Source organism: Apium graveolens, chromosome 5 (assembly GCF_009905375.1).
Source record: "Apium graveolens cultivar Ventura chromosome 5, ASM990537v1, whole genome shotgun sequence".
Taxonomy (NCBI): Eukaryota; Viridiplantae; Streptophyta; class Magnoliopsida; order Apiales; family Apiaceae; genus Apium; species Apium graveolens.
The window spans coordinates 14,726,121-14,742,636 of NC_133651.1; the positions used below are offsets into that span (position 1 = coordinate 14,726,121).

Sequence of the window (16,516 nt, forward strand, 5' to 3'; positions counted from 1 at the left end):
TAATCAATCAATTAATAAAGTCAACTAATTTCTAGAATAAATTAGGTCTTCATATTATTTTTAATGAAAAGAATTCATTTTTCTAAGTAAAATGGCTTTTGTTTCGCTTAAATCGGACTAACGGTTGAATTATTATCAATTAAACACTGATAATTCAATTTATTATTCAATATAATTAATTATTACAAATTTTTAACCTAAAATAATTATTTAAGAAAAATCAAAGTCAAAAATAATTTTTCTATAATTTTTGGAGTTAAAATGAATAAGTTATGGTTTATTGAAAATTATGTGATCAATTATCGAAATAATTAATCACTTTTTAAATATTAAATAAATAACTAATAAATAATTAATAAATAATTATTTAATAATTTAAAATAATTAATCCCTAATTATTAGGATTAATCACAACTTATTATAATTATTTATAACTTATCGTTATTTATTCGATTAGATCGATTATTTATAAGTAAATAATCGATACGATCAACTGATACGATAACTGTCGAATAAATAAACTATTATTCGAATCAGAATTCAATTCACCAATCAATTACTCGTATTTCTATGAGGAACTAAGAAAAACAAAAGTAATAGGAGTAACATCTTTGTGCTGCAAGTCTGCAACTGCAATGTTAAATTATATAGTAGCTTAGAACTAGTCCAGGGATTTATCCAAGTCTTTCAGGCATATCCCAACCGGCACCGAACAATTAGAAATAGTTAGATTTTTTTTTCCGGGTCAGGCCAGATTTATACATTTCAGATTTTATCGGTTTTTAGCGAATTTGATTTCGGGTGTTTGCCACAGTCCAAGGTGTTTTCATCTTTTCGCCATTCAGCAATCCTAGCTAATAGCAGTAGAATTGCTACATCTTATACATCATATGATGACATTCTTATCTCATGCTCATTGTGTATTTCACCTTATAATCCATAAGACCGTCCAAGCAGTTCAAATTTCATAAAGAGCTTTGTGAAAATACAATACAAAACATAAGGTTGAACCAGCTTTCAAAGGCAAATTACAGATTAGTGCAAATATGCACCAAGCTAAAACCAAAGCTATGAACACACCCAACAAATTTACCATTCAAGAAAAAACATAAATCATTGTTCCTACTTTATCCCTTTACAGGAGAAAACCAAGCAATCCTAAAGTAAACTAACAGGAACCACAAAAATTTCCTTAAAAAGAAACTTCCAAGCCAAACACCGGATTCTATGGTAGAAGTCTAAAATCGGTAAGAACTACAATAACACTTCTAGTATGCAGAAATAACAAATTTAATTTGCATGGGAATTCACAACCAACAAAATATAGAATATGGTTCAAGATAATATCTAAAAGGATATTAAACCCAAATTGTACTGCATTCCCTAAGCATGAGAGGATCAATGATCCAAATCTCTTGGTCAAAATTTGAAAATAGAAAGTATTGCAATTACATAAATCTTTAACAGATAAAACTGCAAACAAGAAACATAAATTTTAAGCTTCAGTTATATATATATATATGTTTATATATATATATAAACATATATATATATATATGAGAATTAATCAGGAGCCAACGTGAGTTATGGAGGACAGGCAGCCAACCCACAACAATGAAACATTGCGGAAGGCAGCAATGTTTCGATGCGGGTCTTGACTTCCACAATGATTCATTGCGGCATGTCGCCAAGCACATGGAACATTGCGCACTCCGCAATGTTTCAATGTTGGGCAGGCCCACAGTTTTTAATGTCCCAACTGCCCCTCTCTTTAGCTTTTAATGCTCTTTTAGCTTATTCTAATATTTAACTTATTTATATAAGTATAAAAATAATATTAATATTCAACAGTAATTAATTTTTTAAAATATGTTAACATTAAATATAAGTAGAAGTAATATTTTAAAATATTATCAATTTTAATAATAAATTTATCAATTTTGTTTTTTCTGTAATTTTTCTTTAAATTATCCTATGAATTATTTTAGTTTAAAAATTAATATTTATTAATTTTATACTTTTTAGTGAATTGAGTTATTTTAGTTTAAAAAATTTATCAAAAGTCAAACTTATTTTTTGTGCAAAACTTATTTTATGTGCCAATATTAATAAGAATTGACTGGTCAACAGTGCAGAAGGTTGACCGACACACCGCAATGAAACACTGCGGCTGTTAGGACACCCCGCAATGCTTCATTGCGGCAATTTCAACAGTCAAATGCCTTAGCTTCAGCAAAAAAAATTCTGTGCTAAATTTAATTTTGTGAATTTTAAAATTCAGATTTTCACCAATAAATAGTCCTGCCTCATCTCATTTTTTTCAACATTCTCTTCTCTATTTTCATTCTACATTTTCTCTTCAACATTATCTTCTCTATTTTCCGAAAAATGGTTTTCTACTATGATTTTGACAATAATAAGGTAATTATCGATGGTGTGGCTTACGACGGGCCCGAAGGAAAAGAAGACATGGCAATAGCTCTCCGCCGTATTCAAATGGCGCTTGAGCGCAAGAAAAAAAAGGAAAATGAAGCCAAAGCGAAGGCGGAAAAGTCGAAGAAAAAGAAAGACGACGATAAGGGTGATAAAGGCGGTTCTTCCAATACCGTTAAAGTTTGATCATTCTCGTCGACATAAAATTATATTATGTATTTTTTTTGAAAAAATATTTGAATGTACTCCATTTATATTTGAATGAAATAAATTATTTAATGTTTTATTTTTCTTGTACTTGTCCAATTTATTTTATCAATTTTAAATTTTAATAAACAAATATAATGCTAAAATTTGAAAATGTGAAAAACTAAAAAAATGAAAATTTATCGAATTTTCGTTATCTATAAAAAATATAAAACAACTTAGCCCCCAAAATGTTAAACATTTCTTGGTAGCAAACTATATAAAAATAACTCGGCCACCTGCCGCATTTTATTTAAGAAATAATTTTTCTTAATTATTATAATCATTATATTTTAACATCCATATAGTTGGATCGTCAAAATTTGTATTTTATAACTTACATGTCAAGAAATATCATTTGACACAACTATTGTGCAAAATTTTCACAAAACTATGTAAAATAGTTGCATATTATAATTAAGTTACTCTTATAAACATTTATATTTTCAAAATAACATTTAACATATTAAATGAAATATAATAAGTCTAGAAACTATGTTTTAAAATTTTTTTTGATTAATTTTCTAATTTTAAAGAAAATAACAAAAATAAACAACCCAACCGCAATGTTTCATTGCGGAGAACACTTCCACCCGCAATGAAACATTGCGGGGGTACGTTGTACAATTTTTTTAAAACTGTAAATATTTACAGCTGTTGGCTTGTGGGTTTGTACAGTACCGCAATGTTTCATTGCGGTTTCCGCATTGAAACATTGTGGTCGTGCATTAAATTCACACAACTACCTTAATTTGTCTGTACCTTTCATCTTGTACTGCTGTTTTTGTTGCTGCTTAACATTCTGTTCAAATATATTCTTCTGAAAAAAAAAGGTTAGTATTCAAAATACATGGCTTCTTATTTATTTGATTATTCAAGTTCATCTAGTGATCATAACGATTTTAATTATGTTACCCCCAACACAAAAAAGAGGTTTTATCGTAAAATCGTTAATGATGATGAAGTAATAGATGTTGATAGTATTGAAGATAAAGTTAATGATCCGAAGAAGCGAAAAACGCATAGTGATGATGATGTTGGTTTCGGTTGGAAGAATCACGATGTTCACGGTGATTCCGATGATAGTAATGATTCTTTTAATGGCGATGATGATGATAAAATTAATGATGAAAATTTTATTGGAAATATGAATGATGTAGTTCCTTGTATTGGTATGATATTTGATTCGTTGGAGAATCGAAAAGTTTTTATCGAGGTTATGGTCGAAGTATAGGGTTCGAGATAATTATTCGAAGTAGTCATAAGCATTCAAGAAATGGTGGTATATCGTCATGTTTGTATATATGTCGAAAGGGTGGAAGATTGGGCCCAAAACCCTTGGAAGTTGAAGATAGGGTTAAAGGGAAATGACCTCGAGATGTTATTCCTCGAACTTGTTGTCGTGCTCGTATGTGTGTTGCTTACAAAGTAAGCTCAAACAAATGGGAAGTAACCAAGGTCAACCTAGAGCACAATCATGTTATGGTTACATCGGATAAGGTAAATTTTATGCAAAGATCACGCAACATAGATCCGTTTACCCGATCTTTGATTGAGTTATTCAACAAATCGGGTATCGAGACCCCGAAAGTGATGAATTTACTTAGTGAGACGTGTGGTGGTATTGAAAAAATTGGATTTTCCGCTCAAGACGTATGAAATGTAATACGTGACATTCGAAGACGGGTTTTTGATTCCGGTGATGCGGAGTGTGGATTGGTTTTGTTATGAGACATGCAAAAACAAAGTGATGGCAATTTTTTCTACCGAGTGGATGTGGATGAGGAGAATCGGGTTAGGGGTTTGGTGTGGGTTGATCCTCGTTCACTTAACGCGTATAAGAATTTTGGAGATGTGGTAACTTTCGACTCGACATATCGGACTAATAGGTATGACATGCCTTTTATTCCAATTACGGGAGTGGATCACCACTACCAAAATATTTTGTTTGGATTTGCACTTATAAGGGACGAGAAAGAGACTACTTATAGATGGGTTTTGAAGACTTGGTTGGAAGTGGTCGATAACAAGCCACCTATTACCATTATTACGGATCAAGACATCGCTTTAAGTAATGCCATTTCCGAGGTTATGCCTAACACCAACCATACATATTGTACGTGGCATATTAGTAGCAAGTTTCCCGAGAAACTATCTACTTTGTATACTCAATACTCTGAGTTCAAGACGGATTTTAATGCATGTATCTACAAGTCATTATCACCAACGGAATTTGAAGGTAGGTGGGAGGACTTGAAAGATAAATATGATCTTGAAAATCACAATTGGCTAAATGATATGTATGCAATTAGACGGCAATGGGTTTTTGCTTTCACGAAACAATATTTTTCCGCCGGTATGACTACCGCCTCAAGGAGCGAGTCTATGAATTCATTTTTTGATGAGTATGTGAAAGCGTCGACCGGTTTGAAAAAATTCATTGAGAATTCACAAAAAGCTTTGGAGTCACAATATTTACGGGAGGTTCAAGCCGATTTTGACACCGAGTACAAGGAAATGAGACTATTCTCTAACTGGTCAATGGAGATACATGCCTCCAAGATATACACAAAAGAGATGTTTAAGCGATTTCAAAAAGAGCTTCAAAAAAGTCAATCTTTTGTTGTGAAAAAACATGAAAGGTTGTGGAGATTATCTTTCAAAGATGTATTTGGTAGAAAAGTCCACCTTGCCGGAGATTAATAGAAGGAATTTTTTCTTGAAGGTTTCCATCGACGGGAGTTATTCTTGTACATGTAAAAAATTTGAACATTCCGGGATGATTTGTAGACACATGATCCGTTACCTTAACAAGAAACAAAAGACGATGATACCGCCCGATCCCAGCCATCCGTTTTTGCTTCAACGGTCCTGATTCGTTGGTTGTAAGTGGTCCATATCCAACTATGGTTGTGGATAGGGACCCTATATATATATATATATATATATATATATATATATATATCAGGTCCAATCAGGAGCCAACACGGGTTGGGGAGGAATGGTAGTCAACCCACCGCAATGAAATATTGCGGGGGACGCATTGTTACAAAGCGGCACCGGACTTTCGCAATGATTCATTGCGGCATGTGGCAATGGACAGGAAACATTGCGGCATCCACAATGTTTCATAGTGACAGTTTTTAATGCCCCAACTGCCCCTCTATTTAACTTTAAATGCCCCTTTAACTTTAAATGTCACTCTTCTTTATAATTAAATATAACTTAATATTATAAATACCTAATATTAATATTCCACTTATATATTGCAAGTATAAAAATAATATTAATATTCAACAGTAATTATTTTTTTAAAATATTATCAATTTAAATAATAAAATTTATCAATTTTATTTTTTCTGTAATTTTTCTTTAAATTATCATATGAGTTATTTTAGTTTTAAAAATAAAATTATCAGTTTTAAAAATAAAATTTTAATTATTAATTTTATAATTTTTTTTGAATTCAAACTAATTTTTTGTGCAAATATTAAATTAATATCAATTTATGTGTCAATACTAATAAGAATTGACTGGTCAAAAGTTAGGAAGTTTGACCGACACACCGCAATGAAACATTGCGGCAGTTAAGAAGTTTGACCGACCCACCGTATTGTTTCATTGCGTCAGGTGTTCCTGCCGCAATGCTTCATTGCGGGAATTTTTTCAACAGTCCTGCCTCAGCTTTAGCAATATTTTTTTCTGTGCCTAAATTTAATTTTTTGAATTTTAAAATTCAGATTTTCACCTATAAATAGCTCTTGTAATCTCATATTTTTCCAACATTCTCTTCTCTATTTTCATTCTACATTTTCTCTTCAAAATTAGAAAATCTATTTTCCGAAAAATGGTTTTCTACTATGATTTGGACAATAACAAGGTAATTATCGATTATGTGGTTTACGACGGGCCCGAAGGAGAAGAAGACATGGCAATAGCTCTCCACCGTATTCAAATGACGCTTGAGCGCAAGAAAAAAGAAAAGAAAAATGAGGCGAAAGCGAAGGCGGAAAAGTTGAAGAAAAAGAAAGACGACGATAAGGGTGATAAAGGCGGTTCTTCAAACACCGTAAAAGCTTGATCATTCTCGTCGAAATAAAATATTTAAGTTATTATGTATTTTGTTTAAAAAAATATTTGAATGTACTCCATTTATATTTGAATGAAATAAATTGTTTAATATTTTATTTTTCTTGTACTTGTCCAATTTATTTTATCAATTTTAAATTTTAATGAACAAATATATAAAATTTGAAAATGTGAAAAACTAAAAAAATGAAATTTTATCGAATTTTCGTTACCTATAAAAAAATAATTATATACTTTTTAACTCCGTTATTATCGGAAACAAATTAATTTATTAAAATATGATTTTTTGTTATTTAAGAAATTAAATCACTGCTTCATAATTTTAATATTATTTATATATTTTAAGAGCGGTGTATTTAATATGTATTATTATCATTATTTTTTGATATGATTAGAATCATTGTATTTTAACATCCGTACAGTTGGATCGTCAAAATTTGTATTTTATAACTTACATGTCAAGAAATATCATATGACTCAACTATTTTGCCAAATATTCACAAGATTATGTAAAATTACTCTTGTGAATATTAAAATTTTGAAATTAAAATTTCACATATTAAATAAAATATAAAAAGTCTTGAAACTATTTTTTATTATTGTTTTGGATAAATTTTCTAATTATAAAGAAAAATAACAAATACACTTTCCATTATTAATAACAAATACGCTTTCCATGATTAGAATAATCATATTTTAACATCCCTATAATTGGATATTTGAAATTAATATTTTATAACTTATATATCAAGAAATATCATCTGACACAACTATTGTGCCAAATATTTACAAAACTATGTAAAATAGTTGCATATTATAATTAAGTTACTCTTATAAATATTTATATTTTGAAATTAAAATTTAACATATTAAATAAAATATAATAAGTCTATAAACTATTTTTTAATATTTTTTTTATTTAATTTTCTAATTTTAAAGAAAATAACAAAAATAAACAACCCAACCGCAATGATACATTGCGGGTGGAAGTATCAACCGCAATGTTTTATTGCGGGCGTGTGTTGTACAGTTTTTTTAAACTGTAAATACTTGTAGTTGTTGGTTTGTGGTTGTGTACAGTTCCGCAATGAAATATTGCGCCTTCCGTAATGAAACATTGCGGTCGTGCATTAAATGCACACACCTACCTTAATTTGTCTGTACCATTGATCTTCTACTGCTTTTTTTACTGCTGCTTAATATTCTGCTCAAATTTATTCTTCTAAAAATCAAGGTTAGTATTCAAAATTCATGACTTCTTATTTATTTGATTATTCAAGTTCATCTAGTGACCATACCGATTTTAATTATGTTACCCCCCCCCCCCATAAAAAAGAGGGTTTATCGTAAAATTTTTAATGAAGATGAAGTAATAGATGTTGATAGTATTGAAGATAAAGTTAATGATCTGGGAAAGGGAAAAACACATAGTGATGATGATGTTGGTTTCGGTTGGAAGAATCACGATGTTCACGGTGATTCCGATAATGGCGATGATGATGATAAAATTAATGATGAAAATTTTATTGGAAATATGAATGATGTAGTTCCTTGTGTTGGTATGATATTTGATTCGTTGGATGAAGCGGAAAGTTTTTATCGAGGTTATGGTCGAAGTATAGGGTTCAAGATAATTATTCGAAGTAGTCATAGGCATTCAAGAAATGGTGGTATATCGTCACGTTTGTATATACGTCGAAAGGGTGGAAGATTGGGCCCAAAACCCTTGGAAGTTGAATATAGGGTTAAAGGGAAACGACCTCGAGATGTCATTCCTCGAACTTGTTGTCGTGCTTGCATGTGTGTTGCTCACAAAGTAAGCTCAAACAAATGGGAATTAACCAAGGTTAACCTAGAGCACAATCATGCTATGGTTACATCGGATAAGGTAAAATTCATGCAAAGATCACGCAACATAGATCCGTTTACCCGATCTTTGATTGAGTTATTCAACAAATCGGGTATCGAGACCCCGAAAGTGATGAATTTACTTAGTGAGACGAGTGGTGGTATTGAAACAATTGGTTTTTCCGCTCAAGATGTACGAAATGTAATACGTGACATTCGAAGACGGGTTTTTGATTCCGGTGATGCGGAGTGTGGATTGGTTTTGTTACGAGACTTGCAAAAATAAAGTGATGGAAATTTTTTCTACCGAGTGGATGTGGATGAGGAGAATCGGGTTAGGGGTTTGGTGTGGGTTGATCCTCGTTCGCTTAACGCGTACAAGAATTTTGGAGATGTGGTAACTTTCAACTCGACATATCGGACTAATAGGTATGACATGCCTTTTATTCCAATTACGGGAGTGAATCACCACTACCAAAATATTTTGTTTGGATTTGCACTTATAAGGGACGAGAAAGAGACTTCTTACAGATGGGTTTTGAAGACTTGGTTGGAAGCGATCGATAACAAGCCACCTATTACCATTATTACAGATCAAGACATAGCTTTAAGTAATGCCATTGCCGAGGTTATGCCTAACACCAACCATACATATTGTACGTGGCATATTAGTAGCAAGTTTCTCGAGAAGCTATCTACTTTGTATACTCAATACTCGGAGTTCAAGACGGATTTTAATGCATGTATCTACAAGTCATTGTCACCAACAGAATTTGAAGGTAGGTGGGAGGATTTGAAAGAGAAATATGATCTTGAAAATCACAATTGGCTAAATGATATGTATGCAATTAGACGATAATGGGTTTTTGCTTTCACGAAACAACATTTTGCCGCCGGTATGACTACCACCTCAAGGAGCTAATCTATGAATTCATTTTTTGATAAGTATGTGAAAGCGTCGACCGGTTTGAAAGAATTCATTGAGAATTCAAAGAAAGCTTTGGAGTCACAATATTTACGGGAGGTTCAAGCTGATTTTGACACCGAGTACAAGGAAAGGTGACTATTCTCTAACTCGTCAATGGAGATACATGCCTCCAAGATATACACAAAAGAGATGTTTAAGCGATTTCAAAAAGAGCTTCAAAAAAGTCAATCTTTTATTGTGAAAAGTATGAAAGGTTTTGGAGATTATCTTTCAAAGATGTATTTGGTAGAAAAGTTCACCTTGCCGGAGATTTATAGAAGGAATTTTTTCTTGAAGGTTTCCATCGACGGGAGTTATTCTTGTACATGTAAAAAATTTGAACATTCCGGGATGATTTGTAGACAAATGATCTGTTACCTTAACAAGAAATAAAAGACGATGATACCGCCAGATCTTGTCACAATGAGGTGGACAATAAACGGAAACAAAGTTGCGGGGCCTCTAACGTGTACCCCTCGGATGCTTGGTAATGTTGTAGAATCTCAAACGGCAAGATATAGTGGATTGTGTAAAGCTTTCCAAGGTTTGTCCGTTGTTGGTAGTTCCTCCATTCCGCAGTACAATTACTTGATGAGCGTTATCGAGAGAGAAAAGGAGTATGTGATTAAGTCTTTTCCGGGAGAAGAGAGAGAGAATCAAATAAATGAGGACTATGAAAGTGATGATGAAGAAGATGAAGAAGAAGATGATCCGTTATTAGATCCCCCAAGGTCACAAACAAAAGGACGTCCAAAAGCGGGTAGATTCAAAAGTGGTATCGAGACGTCAAGTTCAAATAAACAATTTTGAAAGTGCAGTTTTTGTGGGGCAAAGAAAGAAGGCCATGATAGAAGAAATTGTCCCTCGAGATTATTAGGAAAAAAATGATTGTAATTTCTTATCAGGTACTTTGAAATATTAATGAATTTTAATTAAAAATTTTCAATGTTGTTAATGTTAGTACTTGTTGGCATAATTAATAATCCCAAAAAAAGAAGCGACTCCAAACAAAAAATTTAAAAAAAAGTTATTTTTAAAGATTTTTTATTTCAAAGTTGGGCAGAAAGTTTTCTGTAAAACAGAAAAAGTATTATATAAAAAATAAATCATTTGCAAGTGCAATGACCAATCTGCAAAACTCTGTTTACCCCCGCAATGTTTCATTGCAAAACTCTGTTTGCAAAACTCTGTTTACCCCCGCAATGTTACCTCTTTATTTTTAAGTTAAACTTAACCTGTAAAATAAAAAAATCGGCATGACCTATTTGATTTTAAGCCAACCAAAAACCTGTAAAATTTTAAACCAAACCAAACTAAACTTAAAAATGAATGGCCTTGACATGCCAACTAAAAAAAACCAAACCAAAATAAACTTAAAAATAAATGGCCTTGACATGCCAACTAAAACCAAAACCAAACTAAAATAAATACATCTAACCAACCAAAATAAATACAACAAATCTGAATAAAATACAACCGAGCAAAATATGTACAACTAACTAAAGTAACTACAAGTCATTAATCGAATAACAAACTAGTGTCCCGCCTCTCTTTGTAGAATGCCCCACTCAGAAATGTGTCTAGCAACCCCTTTTGATAACTCGTGCGCCATCCGATAGCGAAAAGTCTGTACATCAACTTTAGCGTTCCACCCAGCTGATGGCAAAGAGACCCCGTTGAGCATAGCGTCCATATACTTGGAGACATATACACCACAATCAATGCCACCATCTTGCTTGGGTCGAGCATCAAGACCATGAACCCCCATATATTTCAATGGAAAGCGAGATGGATGCAAATAATTGAGCATATATAGGATCACCTTTTCCTGCAAAGTTTTACACATATTTAGATAAAAATAACGGAAAATGAACCTAACAAGTCATTATTTCATTATTAATCTATTTAAAACTAGTGATAGGGAATTAAAGAATGATATTTCACGGGAAATGAACCTAACAAGTCATTATTTCATTATTAATCTATTTAAAACTAGTGGTAGGGAATTAAAGAATGATATTTCACGGGAAATGAACCTAACAAGTCATTATTTCATTATTAATCTATTTAAAACTAGTGGTAGGGAATTAAAGAATGATATTTCACGGGAAATGAACTTAACAAGTCATTATTTCATTATTAATCTATTTAAAACTAGTGGTAGGGAATTAAAGAATGATATAGTTACCATAATGTAATACTGGAAGGGGTGAGCGATGTTCCCTGGTGTGTCTTTGTCGTCCCTAATAGGATCAATGTTTAGCACTCTCATTTTGTTGAGATTAACAACAAACAAGAACCAATGAGAGTTATCACACGTGGGGGAAAATGCAAAGTCACAAAACTGAAGAGGCAAGCTACCCCCCTTGTCAGCATAATCTCTAAAGAACTTCTCCATTGACTTCTTGGCATCACCTTTTAGGGTACTCGGAGAAGCCTACAATTACAAGTCAAAAAATAGGTTAACATTTATGCAACAGAATTGATATATGTTTATAGAAAAGCAGGTAGGAGCATTGGTATTTGTTTATAGAGTACCTTCAAGTTAGGACAATGCTCATGTGCCATCGCCATGAAAAAGCTAGGAGCAATGAAATACCGCCTGAGCTTGAGACTTTCAGTTCTGGGAATTTTTTCCCATTTTCCCCAGAGTTTATCCTCTCTAAGTCTCAAGAGCTCACCATATGCATTGAGAACATCATCCTCTACCAAATACTCTGGTCGCAAAGTTTTTACTTGGCTATGTGTAAAAGGATTAGTAACGCCCCGCTCACTGTGAGCACGCCAAATGTAATCAACCTCTAAACTCCAGAAATGCCGATACAACCACCTCACTTTCCGATTTTTTAGTGGCCTTGTCATATCACCACGCCGCTCAGGACCACCTCGTTTCGCCGCATCCTCCTCCAAATCTTCAACTAAGTCCATCTACAAAATAAACAAAAACATAATTAGCACATTTGGAACTAGTTAATCTAATGCCATTTACTTTAAAAAAGAGTTAAGAGTTATTACATCAAATATGTCCCGTAGCTCACTATGAACAGAAGACTCGCCCATGCCCAAATGTACAAATGGAGTGACAAGGGAGGAAGAGGTCTCTTAAGATTCTGGAGTAATAGGCATCTGCAATTAAATAATAAATTAAGTACACATTTAACACTTAGTTTCCATTTATAACTAGTTGTAGGGAATTATATGATAATTTACGGGAAATGAACCTAAATAAGTCATTATTTTCATTATTAGTCCATTTTAAAACTAGTTGTATGAAATTGATGATATTTCATGGGAAATTAACCTAAAAATGTCATTATTTTCACTTTTAATCCATTTATAACTAGTTGTAGGAAATTAATCCATTTTAATACCATTTAGTTGACATAATAGGGAACAAATAATACCTTTAGTGGAATAGATTGAAATGTCATAGATATGTGGAACGGTATTGGAGTAGTATAATCAACCTGCAATTGGAAGCCGATACATAAACATATTCAACACACGAAGCTAAAATATTTTAGGTGCATAGAATGACAATAATTGTTAAAGATTTGTACCTGAGGGGGAATGGATACAGCTGTGGGAGCAGGGGTGGATGGAACATTAGCAGGAGACTGAACCTCAACCTGCAATTAGAAGCCGATACATAAACATATTCAACACACGAAGCTAAAAATGTGTAGGTGCATAGAATTACAATATTTGTTAAATATTTGTACCTGAGGGGGAATGGTTACAGGTGTTGGAGCAGTGGTGGCTGGAACATTAGCAGGAGACTGAACCTCAACCTGCAATTAGAAGCCAATACATAAACATATTCAACACACGAAGCTAAAAATGTGTAAGTGCATAGGAGGACAATATTTGTCAAAGATTTGTACCTGAGAGGCAATGGATACAGGTGTAGGAGCAGTGGCGGGTGGAACATCACCAGTAGACTGAACATCAACCTGCAATTACAAGCCAATACATAAACAGTATTCAACACAAGAAGCTGTAAATGTGTAAGTGCACAGGAGGACAATATTTATAAAATATTTGTACCTGAGGGGGAATAGATACATCTGGAGGAGCATGGGTGGCTGGAACATCACCAGTAGACTGAACCTCCTGCAATTATAGACGACACAGACATATTAATTGAAGTTCTATGATGCATGAAAAGAAAGCTTTTGTTAGAAATTTATACCTCACGTGGACATTTAGGGGAGACAAGTACTGCGGTATCCTCAGGACCACCAGTCTCATCATGCCATTAATGTAAATTAAAGACACACATGTCATTTATATATTCAATAGACGAAATTTAAAAGATCACAAGTTCGTGAATGATAGTTATTAGTACCTCACGAGGACGCTTCTGAGAGATAGGGGGTGCTATCTGCTGCGAGGTACTAAGAGCTGTATTATGAATGTCTACCTCACGTGCATCTCCAACAGGAGGCTGACGCTCAACATGAGGCTGCTGAATATCTTTCGGTCTGATGAAAGCGGGCCTACTGTATCCAAGACCCTTCCACTCAGTCATTACCCGGTCATAATGTGCGAGAAAATCGGGAATAACATCGTAGAACCAGCTAGGAGGGCCGCACATGTGGATCATGTATGTCATCTTCATAGCACTCTCTAACTACAAATAAATAAACAAGTAAAAACTGTAAATAAGTCCTTATTTTCATTTTTAATCCATTTACAAGTAGTTATAGGGAATTAATGATAACCCACGGGAAATTAACCTAAATAAGTCCTTATTTTCATTTTTAATCCATTTTACAAGTATTTATAGGGAATTAATGATAATTCACGGGAAATTAACCTAAATAAGTCCTTATTTTCAGTTTTAATCCATTTTATAAGTAGTTATAGGGAATTAATGATAACCCATTGGAAATTAACCTAAATAAGTCCTTATTTTCATTTTTAATCCATTTTACAAGAAGTTATAGGGAATTAGTCATAATTCACGGGAAATTAACCTAAATAAGTCCTTATTTTCATATTTAATCCATTTTACAAGTAGTTATAGGGAATTAATGATAATTCACGGGAAATTAACCTAAATAAGTCCTTATTTTCATTTTTAATCCATTTTACAAGTAGTTATAGGGAATTAATGATAATTCACGGGAAATTAACCTAAATAAGTCCTTATTTTCATTTTTAATCCATTTATAAGTTGTTATAGGGAATTAATGATAATTCACGGGAAATTAACCTAAATAAGTCCTTATTTTCATTTTTAATCCATTTTACAAGTAGTTATAGGGAATTAATGATAATTCACGGGAAATTAACCTAAATAAGTCCTTATTTTCATTTTTAATCCATTTTATAAGTAGTTATAGGGAATTAATGATAATTCACGGGAAATTAACCTAAATAAGTCCTTATTTTCATTTTTAATCCATTTTACAAGTAGTTATAGGGAATTAATGATAATTCACGGGAAATTAACCTAAATAAGTCCTTATTTTCATTTTTAATCCATTTACAAGTAGTTATAGGGAATTAATGATAATTCACGGGAAACTAACCTAAATAAGTCCTTATTTTCATTTTTAATCCATTTTACAAGTAGTTATAGGGAATTAATGATAATTCATGGGAAATTAACCTAAATAAGTCCTTATTTTCATTTTTAATCCATTTTACAAGTATTCATAGGGAATTAATGATAATTCACGGGAAATTAACCTAAATAAGTCCTTATTTTCATTTTTAATCCATTTACAAGTAGTTATAGGGAATTAATGATAATTCACGGGAAATTAACCTAAATAAGTCCTTATTTTCATTCTTAATCCATTTTACAAGTAGTTATAGGGAATTAATGATAATTACGAGAAATTAACCTAAATAAGTCCTTGTTTTCATTTTTAATCCATTTTACAAGTAGTTATAGGGAATTAATGATAATTCACGGGAAATTAACCTAAATAAGTCCTTATTTTCATTTTTAATCCATTTACAAGTTGTTATAGGGAATTAATGATAATTCACGGGAAATTAACTTAAATAAGTCCTTATTATCATTTTTAATCCATTTACAAGTAGTTATAGGATAACAGGTAAAGACTGCAATTGGAAACAAGTAAAGAATACCATACCGCATCACCCATCATCTGCTGAGGGTACCAATCACAGGGATGTATGATATCGCCCTCAGGGGGTACACAACGAGCGATCCTCATCTTACTTACCCATCTATACCACTGCATATACTCTGCGAGAGATACAAACCCGCCCTAAAAAATCTCCGGCCCGCCCGTAGCCACATAACTCTCCCACTCGGCAACATACTGCTGATGCATAGCAAGACGGTGAGGCCGCTGAAAAGAAGACTGTCTCTCCAACCTCAGAACAACATGGTCAAACGGATCATCCGGTATATGCTGGCACATCCCAAACTGTCTCAGTACCCTATCAGAATACTGGTACTCAATGATCTCAAATGCCACCAGCGGGATACGACCAAGAGCCATATGACGGCACACCGGGAAATGAGTAGCATCAACATCATCAGGATCAGCCTCTCTCTCGTAAAGTCTGGCATACGGCTGCCATGCCACCCAGTGTAGCTGTAAACTATCCAAATCACCCTGGTAGTTACGTGTATGGTGGTGGGGGTTTACTCTACTAACCTTCACTGGCTCGGCCCACGCGCACGCCCCCGGCCACTGAATCTCCTACTGTGGCGCAATCTCTGGCCTCCCAGGTGCCAATCTCTCGTAAGCCCACAACATCAATAGCAGACTATACCCGTTAAAGGTGCGAACAGACCTATCAGCCGAAAAAGTCAGTGATCTGTACAAGTGTGCCAAAACAGCTACACCTCATACATAATCACGAATCTTCGACTCCTCCATCAGCAGCTGCATATACCGGGGATGCACCACGTCCCGCGAAGATGTAGGGAAAAGCACGCCTCCA

The 16,516-nt window shown here is 33.3% G+C and overlaps 1 protein-coding gene across 1 annotated transcript; it reads left to right on the top strand.

Moving 5' to 3' along the window:
- The first annotated feature begins 4,413 nt into the window (after positions 1-4,413).
- LOC141659843 (protein FAR1-RELATED SEQUENCE 5-like) lies at positions 4,414-5,382 on the top strand. The gene has a single exon (XM_074466770.1). It carries the CDS (start codon positions 4,414-4,416, stop codon positions 5,380-5,382), a length of 969 nt encoding a protein of 322 aa, XP_074322871.1.
- The last annotated feature ends 11,134 nt before the right edge of the window (positions 5,383-16,516 follow it).